A 22,965-nucleotide genomic window follows, 5' to 3' on the forward strand; every position below is an offset into this window, starting at 1 on the left:
TGTTCCGCGTCCTAGTCTCCAAGGAAGCAGAAAACAAGCTTGCTCCCTCCTCCCTGTGGCTTCCTCTCACATATTTATACATGGCTATCATATCTCCTCTCAGCCTTCTCTTCTTCAGGTTAAACATGCCCAGTTCCCTAAGCCGCTCCTCATAGGGCTTGTTCTCCAGACCCTTGATCATTTTAGTCGCCCTCCTCTGGACACATTCCAGCTTGTCAATATCTCTCTTAAATTGTGGTGCCCAGAATTGGACACAATATTCCAGATGTGGTCTAACCAAAGCAGAATAGATGCTGCAACATCCCTTTCAACAAGGTCCCTGGGGGAACTATATCAAATCTCCATCCCACCACTCAACTGTTGGTTTATTTTATCTTAGGCTGGAAGCTTTCAGATTCAGATATCCAGAGCTGAGAAGTCATGAGTATGACCAGAATGTTACAAAATTACATTTTAATAACAACTTGAACCATTTTCGGAAGGCAGTTATGAGAGTGAACAAGTTGAAGCTCAATCCAGATAAGATGGAGGTACAACTGGTGTCTCGGAGGAGATATTTGGGAACGGCATCTCAACCTGAGCTGGATGGAGTTGCACTCCCCCTGAAATCTCAGGTACACAGTTTGAGGGTCATCTTAGACTCCGCTTGAAGCCCAGGTGGCAGTGGTAACTAGGTCGGCCTTCACACAACTAAAGGTTGTGAGTCAACTGCACTCTGGACCTGGCCTCAGTGCTACAGAAGTTGGTTACATCCAGATTGGACTATTGCAACATGCTCTATGTAGGCCTGCCCTTGAAGAGCATCAAGAAATTGCAGTTCATTCAGAGAGCAGCAGCCAGACTTCTGATGGGTACTAACTTCAGAGAGTGTACTACACCTATCCTGAAGCAGCTCCCTTTGGTTGCCTATCAAGTTCCGGGCTCAATTCAAGGTGCTGGTCCAGCCTATCTGGAACACTGTGTCCCTTGATACATCCCAGGGCATGAACTTAGATCAAGCAGGGAAATTCAAATCAATACACGAGCCCCCACCAGTATGATTTTACACATACCTATAGAAGGCTCCTCTGGAACTCCCTTCCTTGAAGAACTAAGGGTTGCTCCATCTCTGCTCAGCTTTAGGAAGCGGGTCAAGATTTTCTTATTTAACAAGGCCTTTAATTGAGCCATGGAAGGAGTTGGGGATTTTATGATCGGGATGAATGAGGGATACATGGGGGAGGAAGTTATGGTTTTAACTGAAATACGGGATTTTATTGATTGTTGTTTAATCATGGTTTTATCTATTTTGTTCTCCTGATTGAAGGATTTATAATGTTTGCATTCCATTTGTAAGCTGCCTTGGGTCCGCGTTGTGAAGAAAGGCAAGATAGAAACATCAAAAATAAATACATAAATAAATAAACTTAATAATTAAAAGCAAAATTAGTGTGTTTGTAAAATGAACAATGAGTTTGTAGTTATTTTAGTTAATTTAAGGGCATTAATAAATTAATATTTAATAAACAGTTGAATAAGAAATATCCACATTTTAAAAAGCAATCTTACTTTTTTCCCTTGCAAAAAAATAGGAAGACAATAGCTACGAACACATTATGGATTTAGATGAAGTTGCACACTTGTGCTACTCTTCTATAACACAGCAAGTCTTCAATGGAGTAGTTTACACTGAAGTACGGTAAATACAATAATAAAATCTTTATGTAAAACAGCTCCAAATCAAAGTCCAGTACAACAGACTACTTTAAGCATCTACGACACAAGTTTCGTGATTGGAGAAGAGAAATATCAACTTTTATGAGCATGTTTATAAATCAGAACTATATCCCTCCCATTTTGCCATCTAGATTGTGTTCTATAGGTTATGCAGAGAACTACACCAAACGGTTGTATTATATATCATTTTTAATTATAACATGGAATGAACTCAACCACATACTGCCATGTATTCAGTCCTTCAGGCATCATTTTCCCTATTCTCAGAATGCTATCAGTCCATTCTATGTCTTTCTTGTAAGCCATCTTGGTCCCCATATCAGGAGAAACCCAAATAAATAAATAATCTTATCTGCATCATCACAACTGAAAATATCTCTAGTTTCCCTGCTGTGCTCTAGGTTATATTTCCATAAGACTATCAAGTACTGAAAGTCCATTTTCAATTTCAGAAAACAGGCTTCACATTTGCTGAGGTTAGACCCCTAAAAAGTGGGGAAACTACAATCTCTAGGTCCTCCAGTGTGATTCTAATGGTCCAGTGAAAGCATGATTGCATGAACTTCTGGTGGCAACTGAACAGTAAAAATGAAATTACATGAATGACATCCATTTCTATTCTGGAAAATGCAAAACAACTTTCTTCTGATTTACAAATAGTTGACTGTCAAATGCTGAACCACTGAAATATTTGCTTTAAGGACGTTGTTGTTATTTATTCTTTCAGCCCAACTCTTCATGACCTTATGGAGCAGGCCACACCAGAACTCTCTGTTGGCCATATTACAATCATTTTTAATATTTAATGCACTTCTGTCATCAATAGGTTGCCATTATTATTTCTTATATATATATAAGAATATATATATATAGTCAAAATTTGTGGTTGTTTCATCCTTCTTTTGATTTGTCAGTGTTGTTTATGGCCAACTGGCAACACAAATAAAAAGAGACCCAATAAATATTCATAGCACAGCATCTACCTTCCTCTACTATTAAGAAAAATTGGTTCTTTTCAGCAGATCTTAATAGTGACCTCTAACGAATAGTCCAGGTATATCCTCTGATAGCACACTTTTATGTTTCTTGGTTGTTGTTAGAATTAACTATGGGGCTCAAATGAAGTCATTCCTGTTTGAGTACAAGAGTAAAATTCTGCTCTATGTAGAATTTAACATTTAACTCTCTTAAAAACACACTGGGAAAACTCACAACACAACCCTATGCACATATATACACTCAGAAGTAAGTAGGACTAACTTACTTCTCCCAGTTAAGTGGGAAAACAACTGCAGCCTAAAGCCTACTGGTTAGTCCCAACAACAGTAGATCGATAGACACAGTTGCTAAATTGTGATTCAAGATGTAGTTATATCCCACCAATTCAATGGGCCATTTCTAGTTTGGACCAACAATAGGATTCAGGCTTACATGTGTTATACAACTACTGTATTAAGCTCTAGCTATTTAGGGCTATGGTAATTCAGTTAGTACTAGACAGATATCATGCCCATAAAACAATATGTGGCATTAAATGACGATAAAGCTACTAAAAGCTAAAGATGGGTGATGGGAAATGCATGCGCTATGATCATCCTTTCCAACGGCTTCATTAAAACATTCAGAAAAGAACTGCAACCACACAATGAAGCCTCCAAAAGACGTCAGAAGGCAGCAAATGAACAAATGAACAAAGGGTCCTCAGCACCTAAAGGATGTCACTTGGATCACAAGGAAAAAAAGTCCCTTCATATCCGGAATATGCTGGGACAGCTCTTAAAGATGATAGAGAATTGATTTGCAAAATACCTAAAGTAGGGTCCTTCAGTGTTTTTATTCACATCTTCTACCCACTTAGCTACATTATATTCTCTTTTGAACCATGGATTTAAATACCTGCAAAAAGCAACGGGAGGAATAAAGACAGCAGAAGAATAGAGAAATATCTGAAAACACACAGCACAAGCCCGGCTTCCCCAACCCCCAAGTGCTAGAAATTGCATTTAATGAATCAATAGATGTTAGGCAGTGAAACTCTGAGCTGTGGGCTTAAAAATGAATCCCCCCTGGAAATTAAAGTAGGCTTACATTTTCAATATACTGTCTTTCAATACAGCCATAAGTATGGGGACCTCATCTCCAGAGTACAAGAACATACTTCTTACATCTCTAAAGTAGAGCTCAGTTTGGAGTCTAGAAAACTTTAGAAATTATTTCATGTATTAAGAGAGCAGAGAAAAGGAACTATAACCACCTTTGTTTATGTTTGATAGGCAATATCCAAAATAGGAAGCAGAGACAAGTAAAAGGTCCATATTATATTAGCAGCTGTCCTTCAACAATTACAATTCATTTAACTTGGTTGGCTAGTGGGCATCTCTTGAAAGGCTCAAGGTTAGTCATTTTATTCCATTTCCACCTCTTTAACCAAATTCACAAACTGAAGGAGAGAAAGGAATATTATCTGCCTTGTACCATGACATTTCTAAATATTAATAGACTGACTACCAGAAGGGGGCCTGTTAGTATATGGTCCCTGATTCCTAGCAGAAGATTTGGGGGTAATTCTATTTCTACAGTTCTAAATAAACTTAACTCGATAGGAAAAGAAAAGAAATTGTTTACATTTGCTGTCAAATGTGGGTTGATTAACAGGTGGACATCTTATCAATGCTGCACAAAAAGCTACTTTGCATCACACCACAGTACAACTAGCCATTCTCACATGGCAGATTGAATATGCAACTCATACGGCAAATACCCCAATGTTAGAATACTTGACTCTGCAGAAAGCTTGAAATAGTTACATTTGTAGGCAGAAAATCCCAGAATCCCCCAGCCCACCTGGCTAATGGTGGTTTCAAGGAGTTATGGTTCAAAAAAGTAAATGCTCTAAGCTCTAGTTCCGTATGGCAAGCTACCACACATATAAGCATCTTGCAACGTGATGTGATCCACCAAATTGAATGAGTTTTCTAAAAACCAATGGGAAGTCTTTCTATGTATGTAAACCAATGCTGTGACTCATGGATGGACAGCCTATTCTGCTCTATAAATATGGCTGATATAAGATGGACAACTGTGCATGCAAAATATCCATGGGTTTTGGTCAATATGGATGAGAATTCCATCCCTTCCCAAAGCCTATCTTCTGGCCACCAACACATACTAGACATCATTTTCAGGGTTAAAATGTTCAGACTGGATCTAGCGGCACTTGCTAATCAACAGAACATCTACATCATTTTACTTGAGTCTTTCCTCATTTTTATACCCCAGATCAAGAATAATAACCCTTTGGACCTCGAAGTACTGTGTCCTAAAAACCCTTACCATGTTGGCTTGAGCTTCTGAGCATTCAAGTCCAAAATATCTGAAGAGCCACCATTTCCCCATCTCATGACCTAGATGATATGAACCTCATTACTATCTCCACTGCTAGTAAAAAGACTGCTTTGAAGTCAGTGCGATACAAGAACAAACTAATAGTCTATGTCCTCCATAGGTTAATTTGAAATATATCTGTGACTGATATACAGCCAGAGAGCCCCTGGTCTCCTACAAACTGCATTATAAACAGCACCACAAAATCTCTCAAGGCCACCAAAACTATGGAGAAGAATCTCAAGGTTTTTAATTTTAAAAATCACTTGCAAATGTGTTCAGATAAAAAGAAAAGGGAAGGGTACTCAGGGTTATCCCAATGGCCTTTCAAAGGCAAGGGCAGGGAGGATCTACCTTTTTCTCCCCGTCTCTGTTTTATACAGTTGACCATGCACAGTCACTGGGGTTAAGGGCAAAGAACCCTCACAACAGTGGGAAAAACATGAATAAAAATACATGATTCTTTTTGACTGAGAAAACATATCTCTGGTAATCTTCGGATCCTCCAGTGCAACTCTGTAGTTAATATCCAGCAGCAGTTGACATAGTCATATTGGGCTATCTACAGATTCATAAAGATACCACAGTATCAAAGATACTTCAGATCCTCCAGTGTAACTCTGTAGCAATTGACCACATAGTCATATTGGGGTATCTAGAGATTCTTAAAGATACCACAGTTATCAAATCCACAAAAGTGAAACCCAGAAATGTGGTGGGCTGATTATAGTCTTTCTATCATAACAATCTATGCTTCTCTTATCATTCCATAGTTCCGCTAGCTGGTAACATTTTGGAAGAAACTTGTGCCCATTTCTGCTTGTGTTGAATGGCGTTTGTATTATTAGAACAAATCAACATAGTTCATTTATTATAGCCAGCCAGCAGTTCTTATTTGTGTGCATCTCTTTTGCTTGAATGTATCTCTCCCATCACCAACCACATAAGCTCAGCCATAGCTTTAATTCTCTATCAGCCAGAAATACTTCTAAGTAAATCAGTTTCCTGAAGAAATTAAAAACAAGGAGTGCTTTATGTTTTCCATCTCAGTTCCTAATTTATAACGTAAAAGTTAAAAAGCACAGCTGGACAGCAAAACTTCTAGCAAAGCAATGGGCTCATGGCAGGATCATGTGCACTAATTCACATCTTGCAGTTTTAGTGAGCTCGTGCGAGAAGAAGTGCCAAACCTTTAACCTACATTTTTTATTGGAAAGGCTTGTTTGGTAACCATGAAGCACTCCTGATCTGGATTTTATAATAAGAAAAGAGAAAGTTATTACATCACAAGGCATGCAACTGTTGTACAACAGAGTTTGGAGGCTTTAGTGCCCATTACACAGACATAGTAACTTCTATTCCCCCTGATCAACCTGTGGTTGGAATGTTAATATCATGCCAGGTTGCTAAATTAAATCTGGAAATTGGGGTAACTGTGCATCGGTCATCATTGATATATCATAACCTGTCCAATTAATGAGCGGGGAGTGGTTTGGAATGATGTAAATTCTCAACTAGCTTACACATAAAAAACTAAATCAATGACTTGATTTGGCTTGCAATGCAACATGCAACAATGCAAAAGTACCAGGTTGGTAAGAGTGGAGAAAAAAGTACACATCAGGCCAGCAAGAAGGAGGGCTTAGCTAGCACTGCCATCAACAGAAGAATCTCCAAGCGATCAAAGGCATTTTTGGCTACAGTGAAACTTCTGAGAAGGAACTTTGAATGGGATTTTCAAAACAGTTGCCCCAAACAACTGACCTGTGTTCCTGATTCCCTGCCTGTGGGTGGAGAGAGCCCTCTTGGCTTATGCCTTGGGGCGGGATTGGATTGGTGTGGGAAAGCCCAGGCTCAGAAGCATGGGAGACCCGGCTGCAAAAACACAATATGTAATAGAAAAAAAATCTAAGCCAAATTGCATATCACTGATAACAATGAGGAAGATGCACACCTAGAGGCAAAATTAGTATGAATTAACACAGAAGGTTAATATGGTTATTTGGGAAGTAATTCATCAGGACATGCTTAAGACATGTTGGTTAAATTGCTAGTTTTCATAACTAAAACTACCTGCTAAACCTTTATTGAAAACACCAGGAAACACTAAACACATTTTACTGAATCAATTCAAAATAAGCACACAAACAAAAAAAATCAGTTCCAACAAAAATCATTTTTCACTCTCAGTTATTATCTTCCGTTCCACTAACAGAGCATCACCCAGGAAAAAACACTCCTTTGCAGCTGTGCTTTTAGGCTCACAATGATAGTAAAACTAGGCATTGCCTATAACCGTAGTTCTCAACCTTTGTGTTCCCAAGTGTTTTGGCCTACAACTCTCAGAAATCCCAGCCAATTTACCAGCTGTTAAGCTTTCTGAGAGTTGAAGGCTAAAACATCTGGGGACCCACAGGTTGAGAACCACTGGCCTATAATCTGTCAATTGAATCCTGCAAAGGGAGAAAGGAGAGCTTTGATTGGTTGTATTCCAACGTCATACTAAAATATGGAATTATCATGCCAGTAATGAGCCCAGCCTTTCCCTCCATGCTGAATGCTCTTCTCTACCCACCACAGCACATGGCTAAGAGACAGGATTTTTCTAACTGTTTTTGATGAATGTGAGCTTATTATAGTGTTTGGACCCAACAAATGGTAGCTCATCCCAACAGATGTTTGCTTTATTGAAGTAAGCCAAATTCAAACCCTTTTTCAATCTCCAGCTGGCTCACCAAAAACAGAAAGAAAAGTTTCCAAACTTCTCCTTGTGCTCATTTCCCACCACACAGTGGGTGCGGGGAGAGGCTAGGACCAACTTTAGTTATTTCTTTGGAATACATACCAACAAAATCAGCTTATTTCTGATAGAAAACCTGGGGATTGATTATCATGTTCACGCAGTTAATATTTGATCAGTTACCAGTAGTATTGTAGTACTCTACACATCACAGGTATATTTGTTATTTGTTATCCCCTCCTTGAAATCCAGTATGACACACAAATCATACTATCTGGCAGTCTGTAGAACCAGATGCTCATAAAAATATATACAGTGGAATCTCGCTTATCCAACATAAACGGTCCGGCACAACGTTGAATAAGCAAAAATGTTGGATAATAAGGAGGGATTAAGGAAAAGCCTATTAAACATCAAATTACATTATGATTTTACAAATTAAACACCAAAACATCATGTTTTACAACAAATCAACAGAAAAAGCAGTTCAATACACAGTAACGTTATATAGTAATTACTGTATGTACGAATTTAGCACCAAAACATCACAATGTATTGAAACAGCTATAGATCCAGGCGGGAGGCAGACTGCGTTGAATAATACAGAATGGTGGATGAGCAAAGATTAGATAAGCGAGACTCTACTGTACATGTCAATATCTGGCTATTTTGTTACAGACTCCCTTTATCTGAACATGCTTAATGCTCCCTTTATGCACACGCTGATGGCATTGCGTACAGCAATCAAATGCTTTGAGTAAATTATTCTTTAGTAAAACTAGTGAAATTTACTATTATACATTGTATCAAATGTTCAACTAAATTAACACATAACATTTCTTAGTTTCATGCATTTCTAAAAAATCTTACAGAACTACTTTTTGCACAATATTCAAATTAATTAATTAAAATGGGTATCTAATGGGACACAAAGCATAAGAAAAGTAACAGAAATCCAGAGAAGCAGAACTTTGTTATTTGATTATTAATTTTTTATGCTTTATTAAGAAAACAACAAGATGATTTAAGGAGGATTCTTAGCTCTCTTAACAAGTCCCTCTGAATAACCTTTGGTTCACCATAAAGAAAAAGTCAAATTTAATATGTAGAGTAACAGCTCAGCATTAATGTTCCTGACTAATGCCTCCTTCTTCTATAGTATGTATTATCCATTTAAAGTGTTAGTGGGATTAGGTGACCTAGGTTCAAGTATTCTCTTGAACCCATACTAGGTGGTCTTGGGTCAGGGACACATTATCAAATCTGACTCACAACCTTGAGCTCATTGGGGAAAAGGTGAGATAGAAGAGTAACAAATAATAACAATAAATAGTAAAACAGATTTTTGAAAAATCTATCAGAAATCATTGTTGCATGCAGGTTAACACATTACAATCTGCGGGTAGGAGGGATGGTGCAGTACACACAAGTAAAGAAGTGTAGGACCAACACTACAAAGCAAGGCAGAACTTGGGGCATCCGAAAGACACAGATTTACTGATGGTCTTATCTTAAGAGAAACCCAGGAATATAAATCCTTCATTTAATTTAATGCTTGACACTGGAAAAGTGGCACAGGAAACCTTTCAGAGACTAATTGGCTCCATAGAGGTTTCAATCCTATACATACTTTGTGAGTAAGTCCACTTATGGCTGAAAATAAATTGTGTGGATAGTATAATTACATAGTTTAGTCACTAGGTGACCTTGGACTTGGCTGTCACGAAGATGGAGTAATATTCAAAAGTTTATAATTCTTGTTTTAGATGGACAGTTGAATACCCCTCTGACTTCCTCTAAGGTTGTGATGACATGTTCTTCGAGACTTCATTTTTGTTCATGGTACGTTCAAAGAGAAAATCTGCTGTGTCATATACAGATTAAATACCCTCCCTGAAGTCACCATTTTGCCTCCAAAGTTAACATTGCAACATGTGGCATCTTAAAAGGAAAATTAAATAAATGTGATAGATTTTCAGTGTCAAAACCATACACGGGAAAGAACTTTCCACCTAGAGCCCTTTCAGAGCATAATTACAGTCAGCCCTCCACATTTACTGAGATTAGGGCTGAAGGACTCCTAATAAAGTAGAGCAATGATGAATTAAAATGCTTCCCCCCCCCCCCGAGAGAATATCTCTTTAGGAATCGCATAGTTCCTCCAGTGCAAAGTAGACCACAGAGACATCGGTTCAATGGTCAAGTCGACCATAGAAGTTCAGCATAGAGCATAAATGGGGTTAAATTCCCATTTTAATCGAACTAAAAATTTAATGAACTCTGCAAAAGCTCATGGGGAGGCCTAACTGTATAGCTCTATATTCTATGTTATCTATCATCATCATCATCATCATCATCATCATCATCATCATCATCATCTGCCATGGCGGCATTCTCTGCAATCCTGCAGTTGGCAGTTTGGTGATACCTCTGGCTAAGATTTCTAATACCCTTTCCTAAAGAGGAAACTCCAGGAGTCCACAGGATGCTGCCAAGACAGTTAAAATGCAACCATAGCACTATAAAAGTGCAATAAGGAAGTGCCCTGTCTCCTATATAAAAACCTCCTGTAAAAATCTTGGGGCGAAGCGAGGAGGTGGTTAAGGGTGGGTGAGTACTGCTGTAAAAAAAATCTATGTGGATAACTAGGCTTGGTTTTTAAAATAAACAAGAGTGGAGAAAGAACAATACCTTATACACATTGGTTCTTTAAGACAGGAAAGAAGTAACCTCTGAAGGATCTGGTTTAAATATTTTGCACAAAGCAACTGAAACAGAATGACTGCAGCAGCTATTCTGTTTTCTTTTTCATCCAAAAATTAAAACTTACTCGGTTGAATTAGAGCGTGGCCTAAACCTTTTGCCTTTGACTTTCTTTCTGTTGCCTCCTATATTACCTGGGGGGAAAAATCAAAGGGTTAAGATAGTGATAAACAATCTTTCAAAATAACAAATAAATGTTTTCACAATTCACTTAAATGCCATTGAGTTCTATAAATTTACTAACTCAGGTCATAAACTGGTCTGGACAAAGTACAATGTGGTGGGTTTACAACCTTCAAATGGTTATGATATTATTTATTTATTTATTCATTTATTTATTTACAGTATTTATATTCCATCCTTCTCACCCCAAAAGGGTCTCAGGGCGGATCACAATGCACACATACACAGCAAACATTCAACACCATTTTTAGACATGCAAGACGGACAGATAGAGGTATTTCGGCAATTTCCAACTTCGGTGCCTGGAAGTTATGCTTGATTTTGGCCATGGGGGGGGGGGGGGCTGTCGCCTAATCCAATAGGATGCCAAGCCCTTTTAATCATAGCATTTCCTCCTTGTTATTTGATCACCATCATTTTTATGCTGTTGTAAAATACCTTGCCGCTTTAGGCGATGCCTAATTTCTCTACTCACTGCTCAGCTGTTTTCGAACTTCTTAGGTGGACAGTAAGCTAGGCTTAACAGTCAGGTCCTCAATCCAACTTAGGCTTCGAACTTGCCCCCTTCCAGTCGGCAGTTTTTATTGCTGCTGGCGATTAACTAGCAGTGCTACAGCCTGGCCCTACTAACTTTAGATGAGCAGAAACACTTAGCCTTAAAATGACCATTGAAGAAAACATGAGCAGGAGAATTTGCTACAGGACTGCTTATCTTTTGTGCCTCTTTAAAAAATCTGAGTTTACATTTCACAGGATTAAAGGCTGGCTTTTTATTGTCTATTGTTTATCTGCTTGGGTTCAAGGTCCCATGTAACGTTGGGTGATAATGGAAAGGTTGTTGGGCAACATGCTACTTCAACCTAATTTACTGCTATTATCCATCAAGAGTGTGTTCTATTTTCTAATAAAGGTAGTGAATCAGGAATGAACACAAACCTTCCTTTGCTATTCTTTGTCAAGTGGATCTTGGTGGTTATATTCATAATGAGATTTTTTTTAGGATAGTGTAAAACACATTTTATAGTTCTAATATGCTTAAATGCAGGGTTCCTAGGAAAAATAAGGAATAGGACTCCTTGTTCCTTTAACATTTAAAGGAATTTCAGCAGGTGACAAAAAACACCTGCTGAAATTTCTTCTTCTCCACAACTGTTATTCCATCTGGCAACCACACTGCAATGTCAAAAAGGAGAGAACGAAATAAAATCTTGAGATTGTGTCTCTATGTTGTTTCTAAAACAAGTCACAAAATCATTAGCCTTCAATGTCAAAGTGTGAAAGTCCTTCTCACCTTGCCACGAGTTACTCCTTGGTCTCCCGTTTTGACAGATGTCTGAAAGATTCTTTGCATCTTGGATTCTTTCACTCCATGAATGAGATAATCCGTTTGACCTAGGAATAATCACCATCAAGATTTGCATGAGATTATTACACTGGTGAGGCTAAATGTCTGGCAATATCAACATTCTCTTATTTTTACACTGGATAATTCAAAAGTCTGTCTACACATTCAAAATGATTGCTCAAATTGGCAGCCTATGTAAGTTTTTTTCCCCCAGTTAAGTGTTCCTCTTTCTGTCAAGTCCAACAGTTTCTTTACTTAGTATAATGGTGGCAATCACAGGCTTTTAAAATATTGTCTTGATTAGTCTCTGGGAGCATGTATTTAATGTAAGACTAGGAAATCCCATCATAGCTTTCTTTGCCCCAAACCCACAGGCTTTTTTGAGATCAGAAAAGACAATATTGTTTGTTTTTCAGTCCTGGAAACCTTCTGCTCCCTTCTGATTTTGCAAGAGAGGGTGGTATGGCCATTAGCTGGTCCTTAGATGAGAAAAATGGCTAAGAAATTGCTGATCCCTGAAGTACTAGTTACTACAACAAATTTTGTTACTATGTATGTATTGTTGTTGTGTTTGGGCATTGAATGTGACTTTCATGTTTGGAATCCGCCCTGAGTCCTTCCGGGGAGATAGGGCAGAACATAAATAAATTATTATTATTATTATTATTATTATTATTATTATTATTATTATTTGAAATACAACAAAATTAGTACACAGCAAACAAGATCACTCTGCTGGTTGTTGTATTGGATCACAAATCAGACACTTCCCAAGTGTCTAGGACTGTGTGATGTATCAGCGAATAATGCATGCAGATCCCAGTATGGTGGTCTTTTGCAGCTGACAGATGGTAATTTTGTCACCGCCAACTGTGTTTAAGTGCAGGCCAAGGTCTTTAGGCACTGCACCCAGTGTGCCAATCACCACTGGGACCACCTTGATTGGCTTGTGCCAGAGTCTTGAAGTTTGATCTTTAAATCCTCATATCATGTCAGCTTTCCCAGTTGTTTCTCTTCAATCCTGCTCTCGCCTGGGATTGCAACATTATTATTATTATTATTATTATTATTATTATTATCACTTTAATGTAGGGATGGGCAACTATGAAGGATGTGGGGCCAAGTTTCATACACAACATGCCCAACATAATCAGTAATGACATTACTTCACTTCCAATTTCAATGTTGGTTTATTTCTTTTGTTTGCTTTTTTTTCTTTAGACTTGGGGATATCTTTGGGGTAAGGCAAAATCAATGGTTTTTAGTTATTTGGGGAAGCTTGGAGGTAAATAAAATCTCCTAATGTTTGAAGGGTTTGGGTGGGACTTCCAGAGCTTTAGGTGTGCCCATCTAATTCAACCTTTTCCATGGACACACCAACCATATGTGTTAGATTACAATTACAAGACTTGGGGAGATGTGTTATGGCCCTTTCCATCCATAGTATGCTACTGAGGAAAGTTGTAACCATTGGCATCATGCATTCCATGCTGACTGGAACATTAAGCATGGAACAGATTCTAATCTAGAGCTCTGTAATTAGTTTAGTTTTCATAATTTACCTTGTGTTTTGTAAAAGGGGTTACTCTAGGAAGGCTAGCTAAATGAGTCGGAACATTGAAAGGAATACTAAAATGAGACATTTCTGCATTGTACTCAGAGGTACAAAAATCTGTATTCTGAGTCAGTTCTTGATACTTTTAAAATTAGTTTTGGAGAACCATGTAAGCAAAGGAAGCAGAAAAATTATCTGTCAACAGATCCTGGAAGTGTCACTCTTGGGAACAACGCCTTCTACACTGTCTTGGAAATTCTGGAATATAAAGAAGGTGTGGATAATATTTTTTTCCAAGCTCTGTAAAGGTAAGTTCAACCCTCTTTTATCTTGCAGAAATGCAATCAAAGGTTTCTTGAGGGGAAACTAAAAGAACAAAGATTTACAAGGAACAAGATAATTCTTCTTCTGCCAGACTGAGTTATTCCTACTTTCGCCTCCTGACTTTCTAATTTGATAAAAGCGGGATCATTGCCAGCTGAAAATGATGGAAATTGCAGTCCAACATATCTGTTGTTCCTTTTCTATTCTTTCGTTTCCTCTGCACAAGGTCTATGTTGCATATAATAATAATAATAATAATAATAATAATAATAACCATCATCATCATCATCTTTGTTTGTACCTTGCCACCATCTCCCCAAAGGGACTTGGGGCAACTCACAGAAGCACTCCAAGTGCCACATGCTGACAGCAATACATATAAATACAATGACATGAGTATAATAAAAGTGCATAAAAATCCCATTAATAAAATTATAAAAATTCAAAAATTATAAACTTCCTAAAATGCAGTGGGATCTGCCAGCTGGCTAGCTGTCATAACAATCAAATTGCAGGCCAGTACTATCAATGATTCATCATATTGGCCATGGATTACTCAGGATCAAAAGCCTGTCTGAAGAGCCATGTTTTTAGACTCACCCGGAAGGTCTGAAGAAAGGAGATTAATCTAATTTCCTTAGGGAGGGTATTCCAGAGCCAGGGAGCCACCACCGAGAAGGCCCTCTCTCTCATCCTCACCAACCGTGTTTGAGACGGTGGTGGGACCGAGCGAAAGGCCTCCCCAGCAGATCTTAATGCCCATGCTGGTTCATAGAAGGAGATGCAGTCTCAAATATAGGTTCGACTCAAAGTGTATAGGGCTTATATCCTATTTAACTCTTTTCCTTTATCATTTGTTTGAATTGTTGTGATCTGAAAGCTTTCTGGGAAGGTAGTTTATCTGAAGTTGAACATCATTATACAAATCCTTTTCAGCCAGTGACAAGAGACTAAGGTTTTGAATATTCTAGTGCAGACAGACCTTTAGATTTTTTTAACATTATATCTCAAAGAACAAACAACTGACTGGAATGAAGAATAAATGGAAACATGGGGGTGGGATAATGGGCAGACACACAGTACTGTAACCATGACATTTTAAGCAATACCCATTTTAAATGCCAAAAAAACAATCTCAGACAAGTAATGATACTCTGTTCCATTGTGCAGATCTAAAACATAGATAAAACAGAATCTTAAAGTTAGCTATTTGAGAAATTCAGGGGCAAAAGAATCATTTTGAAAATGATTCCCAGAAAAATACAACATTTAAATTCTTTGCAATTAAAATCTCAGTATAGACCCAAATGTGTTTTTCAAAGAGACAAATAGGAGCGACTTGAGAAACTAAAACATTGCTTATGGTGTGAGAGAATTGGCCATCTGCAAGGATCCAGGGGACACCCGGATGCTTTACCATCCTGTGGGAGGCTTCTCTCCTGTTCCCGCATGAGAAGCTGGAGCTGACTGATGGGAGCTCACCCGCTCCTCAGATTTTGAACCACTAACCTTTTGGACAGCAATCCTGCTGGCACAAGGGTTTAACCCATTGTCCCACCGGGGGCTCCTAATAGACAACTGCCAGAAACCCATACACATATTTTCAGACACTGTTAATCAGTGTGTTGATCGCTAGCATTAGAGTTTATACACCCACCATTATACTAACATGTATAACTCGAAAGGGTCAAACCTATCTACTTGTCCTTTTCAGCTTCTAATCTGAAGAATTAATTATATGATTGGTCCAAAGAAAACATGATAAATTGGGCAACTGTCCATTATTAGCAATATAATATGATCATTATTGTGAAGCTTTCTTTAAATGCTGGCAAAAATTCAAATATTAACTTCTCTTTTCTAGGAAAAGAAGAGTGTTGTAGAAGGCACATACATTAAAAAACCAATGAGCTAACAGGTATTAAATGTATCAGGAACAAAATAGGCAAGGTTTCTAGGATCTGATCTACAATCCCACTCTGAGTGGCTGGTTATAACAGAACTGTTTGAACACATAGAGGAAGCCACATCTGAGCGGTACTTTCTCATCTATACGAACTTTTCCATTGCAATCATGGTCGAAACGCATGAGAAGTCACTGATAAAAAGTAGCTTCCTAGCTTGTACATCATTTGGGGTGTGTAGGTATGTGTTTATGTTAAAACTAGGCACTCACAAGGTCATATAAATAAGTCTTCACTGATCATTAAGGAGGAAGAGAGAAATGCAAGCTAAAGGTGCCAGATAACACTATTAAGCTGTCACAAACACAGAAGCAGAGCCAACAAATGCCAAGACACAACATTAACTTGTAATATATCTATTAATCTATTAACTGTTAATGAAAATACAACATCCTCCTTCTTTGATTACACAATAAGTATAGAAAAATAGTGGCAAGGTAGATTTTTCATTTCCTGAAGTGTTTCCACACACTCTGGGACTTAGAAGTTCATCTAGTCCAATAGAGAAAGATCTCCACTGCAAGATGCAACTATAGGACTTCAACAATCCAGGTGTTCTGCTTAAATGGCTACACTTTGAATACTGGGTTGTGAAATCATGTCAATTATCAAACTAAGATACTTTCAGACCAAAGTATATAGAATCATAGAATCAAAGAATCAAAGAGTTGGAAGAGACCTCATGGGCCACCCAGTACAACCCCCTGCCAAGAAGCAGGAATATTGCATTCAAATCACCCCTGACAGATGGCCATCCAGCCTCTGTTTAAAAGCTTCCAAAGAAGGAGCTATTGAAAAAGTTCAATGTTTCGATTACAGCACCTAGAATCTCCTAGGGCAGGAGTTCCCAAACTGTGTTCAGCAGACCCCTAGGGTTCCACAAAAAAATCTTTAAAATCAAATTTAAAATGTTTGTAAAGGTTAAAGGTAAAGATTTCCTCTTGCCATTAAGTCTAACCATATCCAGCATGATTGCATGGAGTTCTGTTACCTTCCCACTGAAGCGGTACCTATTAATCTACTCACATTCTGCTAGGTTGGCAGAAGCTGGGGCTAACAGCAGCAGCTCACCCTGCTCCCCGGATTTGAACTGCCAACCTTTCAATAAGCAAGTTCAGCAGCTCAATTGTTTAACCTGCTGCGCCAACAGGTTTGTAGTGATATTTAAAATCGTTTATCTTTGTTTCCAAACCTGCTGCATTATACAAAACACGCAGGCAATAGAAATAGATGGAAAAAGGGAGAACTTTGGAAGTTCAAAATACTTGGTAAAATCAGGGATAGAATGTAGTGATCCATGCCTTCCAAAAGGTTCTGTGACTGAAAAAAGTTTGGGAATTGCTGTCCTAATGAATCTAAGAATTGCATAATGTAATTTTTCTGAGCTCTGGAGATGAATTACAGAACAGTGTCCATCTCTTAATTCACGAATTAGATAATTACGTTATTTGATACCACCAGATTTTGTGATACTCAAGAAGGAAATTAATCAGCAGGGTTGAATAGAATGATAGAATTTGAGAGCAAGAAGGGAGCTGAAAGGTCACTTCATCCATCCCATAGGACAGAATACAACCGACAAATAATCAAAGATGGGAGGAAGTCATGTTTTCACACAATTGACAAAATGAAGGAAGAAAGGAAGTAATCAAACCTGCTGCAAAACAATGAAAGGTTCTGACTAATGGAATAATGTGTGATGGAACAGGTAGAAATCTGAAAATGCGACAGAAAAGCAGACCTCTTCTTAGAACTAGATGCAGAATTTGTGCTGACTCCAGGACCCATGCCGCTATACAAGGAGTCGGCCTCAGCAGGCTTTTTAACATAATCTCCCTGAGGAATTTGTCTAAAGCATAATGAACATTTTCAAGTCAGAAATAATTCTTAAAAATGCATGTACTACATGAGTCTACTCAGTCAAATATCAATAGAGTTCTAAAATACAGGAAAAGGGAGTCAAGAGAGGATAATGCAATATTTTCTCACATAATGATGCAAACAAAAATATCAGGCTACACAACACTGAAGAAAATAGAATCTCTGAAACATTTAAATATATACTTTAAATATATCACTATACAAATTTTGCTTAACCTGCCTTAAATAAAAACCATATTTAGGCCCCTTCCACACAGCTGAATAAAATCACACATTTTTGGCTTTGAACTGGAATATATGGCAGTGTGGACTCAGATAACTCAGTTCAAAACAGATATTGTGGGATTTTCTGCCTTGATATTCTGAGTTATATGGCTGTGTGGAAGGGCCCTAAGATACCCATATTTTCTCGAGTCTAATGCGCCATCGAATCTAATGTGCACCTCAATTTTCAAAACCCTGAAACCCAAAAAAGTATTTACCATATTACATGAATCTAATGTGCACCCTAATTTTGGGGGTTCGTTTTTTTAAAGCATTAGAATTGAGTAAATACAGTATTTTAAGTCATTCAGTCACAAGAGTAGAACTCAGTTAAATACTAGACTATAGGTTTAAACCAAAATGTTCCTTTCCTACCAGTTGAAAGAAAAATTGTGTAATTAATAAACAATAATGGGAGGAAACCCAATCATGCCCAAGTGTGGCCTGTGCAGTAGTCATGGTAGCTGATAAACTCTAGGTCAGAGATGAGGACCAAAAAGTGACTTTTTCAAGTTCTGAACCTATGCAAAAAGCGATTTTCCTGCAGCTAATCACAGCTTTGTTTCCAGCAATTAAGCCAGCCAAATAATGACTTGCTCCCCTTTTCCTTTCCTTTTATTTCCTTCCATTTGGTGAAATGAATCTTTCTTCACCCTTAATATATAACATCAAAATGTAAACATTTTAAAAATTATATTCACAGAAGATTTTGTAATGGAAACTACTGAAGCCCATATAATTTGCAAGTGCTTCAAAATGCCATACTATACTTAGTTCAGAGGTTAAGTTACAACTGTTACGACTAAGGAATTGTAATATAGTGATACTAATATATTAAATATAATTACTACTGATAATGTACAATAATATACAATGATATAATGTTTCAGTACTGTATGTTTGTATATTTTAAATTGTAATGTTTTCAACTATAAGCCGCTTTGAGTCTCTGTATGGAGAGATAAAGCGGGATAAAAATAAATAAATACATAAATAAATAAGGAGGTCAAAATATAGTAGGAAATATAAGTACTTTCCCCATATGGTAAATGGGATTTCAAACCTTAAGACTACAGGCAGTCTCCAAGTTACGAATATGATAGGTTCTGTAGGTCTGTTCTAAAGTTGATTTTGTTTGTAAGTTGTTAACAGACATATTTTGAAATGTAACTTCAGCCAAACACACACACAAATAACTTTGGATAGCAGCGGGAAAGGTTAACACCCCTGTGGTGTTTGTTTCACTGTCTGTTCCCCTGTTCAGAAGATTTCACCTCACTTTCCGTCCCTCTGTTTTTGAAAATTTTGGCTTGTTGTGAAAACAAGGATTGGTGAGAAAGCTTCAGTGGGGACACCTTTTCCCCGTGATCACTCTTCCAGGAGTGAATGTCCCTTCCTAGGGGTAGATTATTCTCACTTCTTGTTATTTCACTCTTGTTCTTAACTATGAGTCATTTTAAATCAGATGTTTGTAACTTGGGGACTGCCTGTACATTAATAGTATAAGCAGAAGAATCATTACTGTTGGATTGAACAAGAGACCTCAGCTCTATGTACACAAAGAATTTTCAACCTATATGACTAGAGAAATTGGTTATATTCTGATTCATAGGATTGTTATACCCTGGTAAATAACAAATAGAGAACACTATTTCAAAAATTCTGAGCCAACACAGTCACGCTGCTTTTTCACATACCTCTGTCTTCGATAGTTTCTTACAAGAAAAAGGAAGAGAGATAAAGAGCAAGTTACCACTTCTGTATTTCAGTGCATTCAGCATCACAAACAAAGGACTGGGTCCTATAAACTATAAGAAGATTTCCACTTCCAAAATCATGCATTGCTGTATCCTCCATCCTTAAGCCCCACTTGAAGAAGTGCATTATTATTATTTTCCTCCATTCACTATATGTACACTAGTCCTTTTGAATTGTTATTTTATTTGAAGTAAAATAATAAAAATAAGATGAAAATGATATAAATTATGTTATTTTCAGTGTTTGACACACTCAGCAAGATGTATCTGATTCCTTTTTGGGAGACATACTTTCAGATTGTATAGGACCACTGACATACTTGAAAAGCATTTGGATTTTTTCCACCAACAGAGTTCTTTAGACAGACAAACCTATATAGAGGAGTGTAACAAATCTTACAAATGTTTAAAAACAGAAAGTATTGAGTCAAGTATACTAGGAACTACATTAACTGGATTTCATAGCAACTAGATACTAGAATAAAGCTTATGAGCTAAGCAAGTCTAACTAGGCAACTATTTGCAGAGAAAACTGGAAGCATGTTGAAAGGGGTTAAAAAGTTAATAATTACACTTACTGCTCCTTCATTACGCCTTTTTGATCAGTGAATCTAGGTAAAATATTTTTTTTCCCAAACTGTTCAATATCCCATACTGCCAGCAGTTAAAAGTATTCCATACTTCAAGTGTATTAAATATAAATTACTTACTTGTAACCCCATGCAGTTATGCCCAGAATCAGCGCCAACACTAAAATGGTACCAGCAATAGCTCCTATAATGATATTTGTGCTAGTGACACCTAGATGAAAACAAACAAACAAAAGAATAATCTGATGTGTTATCGAAGGCTTTCATGGCTGGAATCACTGGGTTACTGTGAGTTTTCTGGGCTGTATGGCCATGTTCCAGAAGCATTCTTTCCTGGCGTTTCACCCACATCTATGGCAGGCATCCTCAGAGGTTGTGAGATCTGGAGAAAACTAAACAAGTGAGGTTTATATACCTGTGGAATGTCCAGGGTGGGAGAAAGAACTCTTGTCTGTTTGAGGCAAGTGTGGATGTTGCAATTGGCCAGCTTGATTAGCATTGAATAGCCTGCAGAACACAGAAATCTTGGACCACTCCAACAACCACTATGCCAGACTACACAGTGAAGCCATTGAAATCCACAACCATGTGGGCAATTTTAACAGAAAGGAGGAAATGATGAAAATGAACAAAATCTGGCTACCGGTATTTTAAAAAACTCTACAATCAGGACAGTAAATAAAAAGCAAGACTCAAGAAACAGGGGAATTCCAGACTGGAAACAATCAGGACCAGCTAACACCTCCCAACAAAGGATTCCCTGGAGCTGAAAAGCAATTCAATTATAATCAAGCTGGCCAACTGCAACATTCACACTTGCCTCCAACAGACAAGAGTCCTTTCGCCCACCCTGGACATTCCACAGATATATAAACCCCACTTGCTTAGTTTCCAAGAGACGTCACAACCTCCGATGATGCCTGCCATAGATGTGAGTGAAATATAGATGTGGTCATACAGCCCACAAAACTCACAGCAACCCAGAATAATCTGAATTTGACTGATTGGAAAAGGACATAAAATTACAGCACTTCCTGTTTTCTAAATCTTTATTGTCAGAGATGAAAACTCTGAAATAGACTCCGTGGTCATACTTTTGGGAGCAATAACTGCACAAGATTCAAATCAAAAAGGAACCATATGCCTTAAACATATTTAGCAGGCTTAATAACTCTTGTAAAATTTTAACTGAAACCAAGAATAGGATTCATAACCCAATTGACATCAAAATCACCAGCAGCCAAGAAGGGATTGTTTTTTATTTAATAAATAGCAGGTGCTTGTTGTGTGTATTATCTAGACTAGCGCATCAGAGGAAATACATTTATAACTTTTTGCTCCTATTATTATTATTATTATTATTATTATTATTATTATTATTATTTACGTACAGACCACCCTATCCCCGAAGGGATTCAGGGCAGTTTCCAGCATATATGGCAAACACTCAATGTCAAAAAGGAAAAACGTACAAACAAATTACATCAAAACAGATCACATCAAGCAATATATAAATGGCCTAACTTTAAACTTAATAACAGACAAAAATAGCTAAAGTCAAAAATTTAAATGACCCATACAAACATAAATGCATAGTATAAATGTATCACTGGGTAAAACATTTTAAAACTAATAACTAAAACCTGATCAAGATATGAGGTGATTTGTAGCAACCAACAGGCTGAAATCAATTCCGGCATCTAGACAAGATTTAACATATCTTCCACATAACCCTATATCCCAGAATATCAAGGTGGAAAATTCCACAATATCTGCTTTGAACTGGGTTATCTGAGTCCATACTCAGATAATGTGGGATTTTCTGTCATGATATTCTGGGATATAGGGCTGTGTGAAAGGGCCCTAGTTGAGGATGTAAATCAAGACATGTTAGTTTTCCTCCTCTCCATACACCAGAGTGCATAGATGGGGTTTTAGCAACTTTTTGAAGGTGAGGGGAGAAAGGGGCTGCTTTTAATTCTTTTGGGATGGAATTCCAGAGGTGGAGAGCAATCATGGAGAAGGCCCCTCTCTCGTTCCCACCAGCCGTGACTGAGATGGTGGTGGGATCGAGAGCAGGGCATCCTCCACAGATCGTAATGCCTATCACAATTCTAATCTGTCACCTTTCCTTTAGCAGATTCAGAGTTTTAAAAAAACAAAATATCTGTTCTGGACTCCAATTTTGCTTATTTAATTTTTAAGGGTTACTACAGAACATTTGACTTACTTGAGGAATCCAGATCTGTTCTACCAATTGGTCCTCCAACATGTTTATTGCAGTCTTCACCTGACCAGAATGAGTCGCAGATACATTGTATTTCATTACTGCAAACCTGTTAAATTGGAGGCAGTGTTAAGAAAAAGTAAACAAACTGGTAGCAAAATCCCAACACCCAATGCATCGTTCATATATATGCATAAAAATATGCATGTATGCATATGCATACACATATGTGTATGCATATATCACACTATAGTTTAACACTCTACTTTATG

At 37.7% G+C, this 22,965-nt stretch overlaps 1 protein-coding gene across 8 annotated transcripts in view; it reads right to left on the minus strand.

The window, feature by feature from the left end:
• Nucleotides 1–22,965, minus strand: part of ADAM22 (ADAM metallopeptidase domain 22) — a 177,757-nt gene that overhangs the window by 14,276 nt on the left and 140,516 nt on the right. For 3 of the 8 annotated variants that reach the window (XM_060782308.2, XM_060782309.2, XM_060782307.2), the window contains exons 24-30: nucleotides 22,697–22,802; nucleotides 20,587–20,677; nucleotides 19,817–19,834; nucleotides 17,629–17,823; nucleotides 12,078–12,178; nucleotides 10,671–10,737; nucleotides 3,526–3,612 (exon numbers count right to left, since the gene is read on the minus strand). In XM_060782308.2, coding sequence (XP_060638291.2) covers nucleotides 3,526–3,612; nucleotides 10,671–10,737; nucleotides 12,078–12,178; nucleotides 17,629–17,823; nucleotides 19,817–19,834; nucleotides 20,587–20,677; nucleotides 22,697–22,802 — 665 coding nt within the window. The remainder of the gene's footprint in view (nucleotides 1–3,525; nucleotides 3,613–10,670; nucleotides 10,738–12,077; nucleotides 12,179–17,628; nucleotides 17,824–19,816; nucleotides 19,835–20,586; nucleotides 20,678–22,696; nucleotides 22,803–22,965) is intronic. The other 5 variants (XM_060782311.2, XM_060782312.2, XM_060782310.2 and 2 more) reach the window with 5 other exon arrangements.

The sequence above is a fragment of the Anolis sagrei genome, chromosome 6 (genome assembly GCF_037176765.1).
Source record: "Anolis sagrei isolate rAnoSag1 chromosome 6, rAnoSag1.mat, whole genome shotgun sequence".
Classification (NCBI taxonomy): Eukaryota; Metazoa; Chordata; class Lepidosauria; order Squamata; family Dactyloidae; genus Anolis; species Anolis sagrei.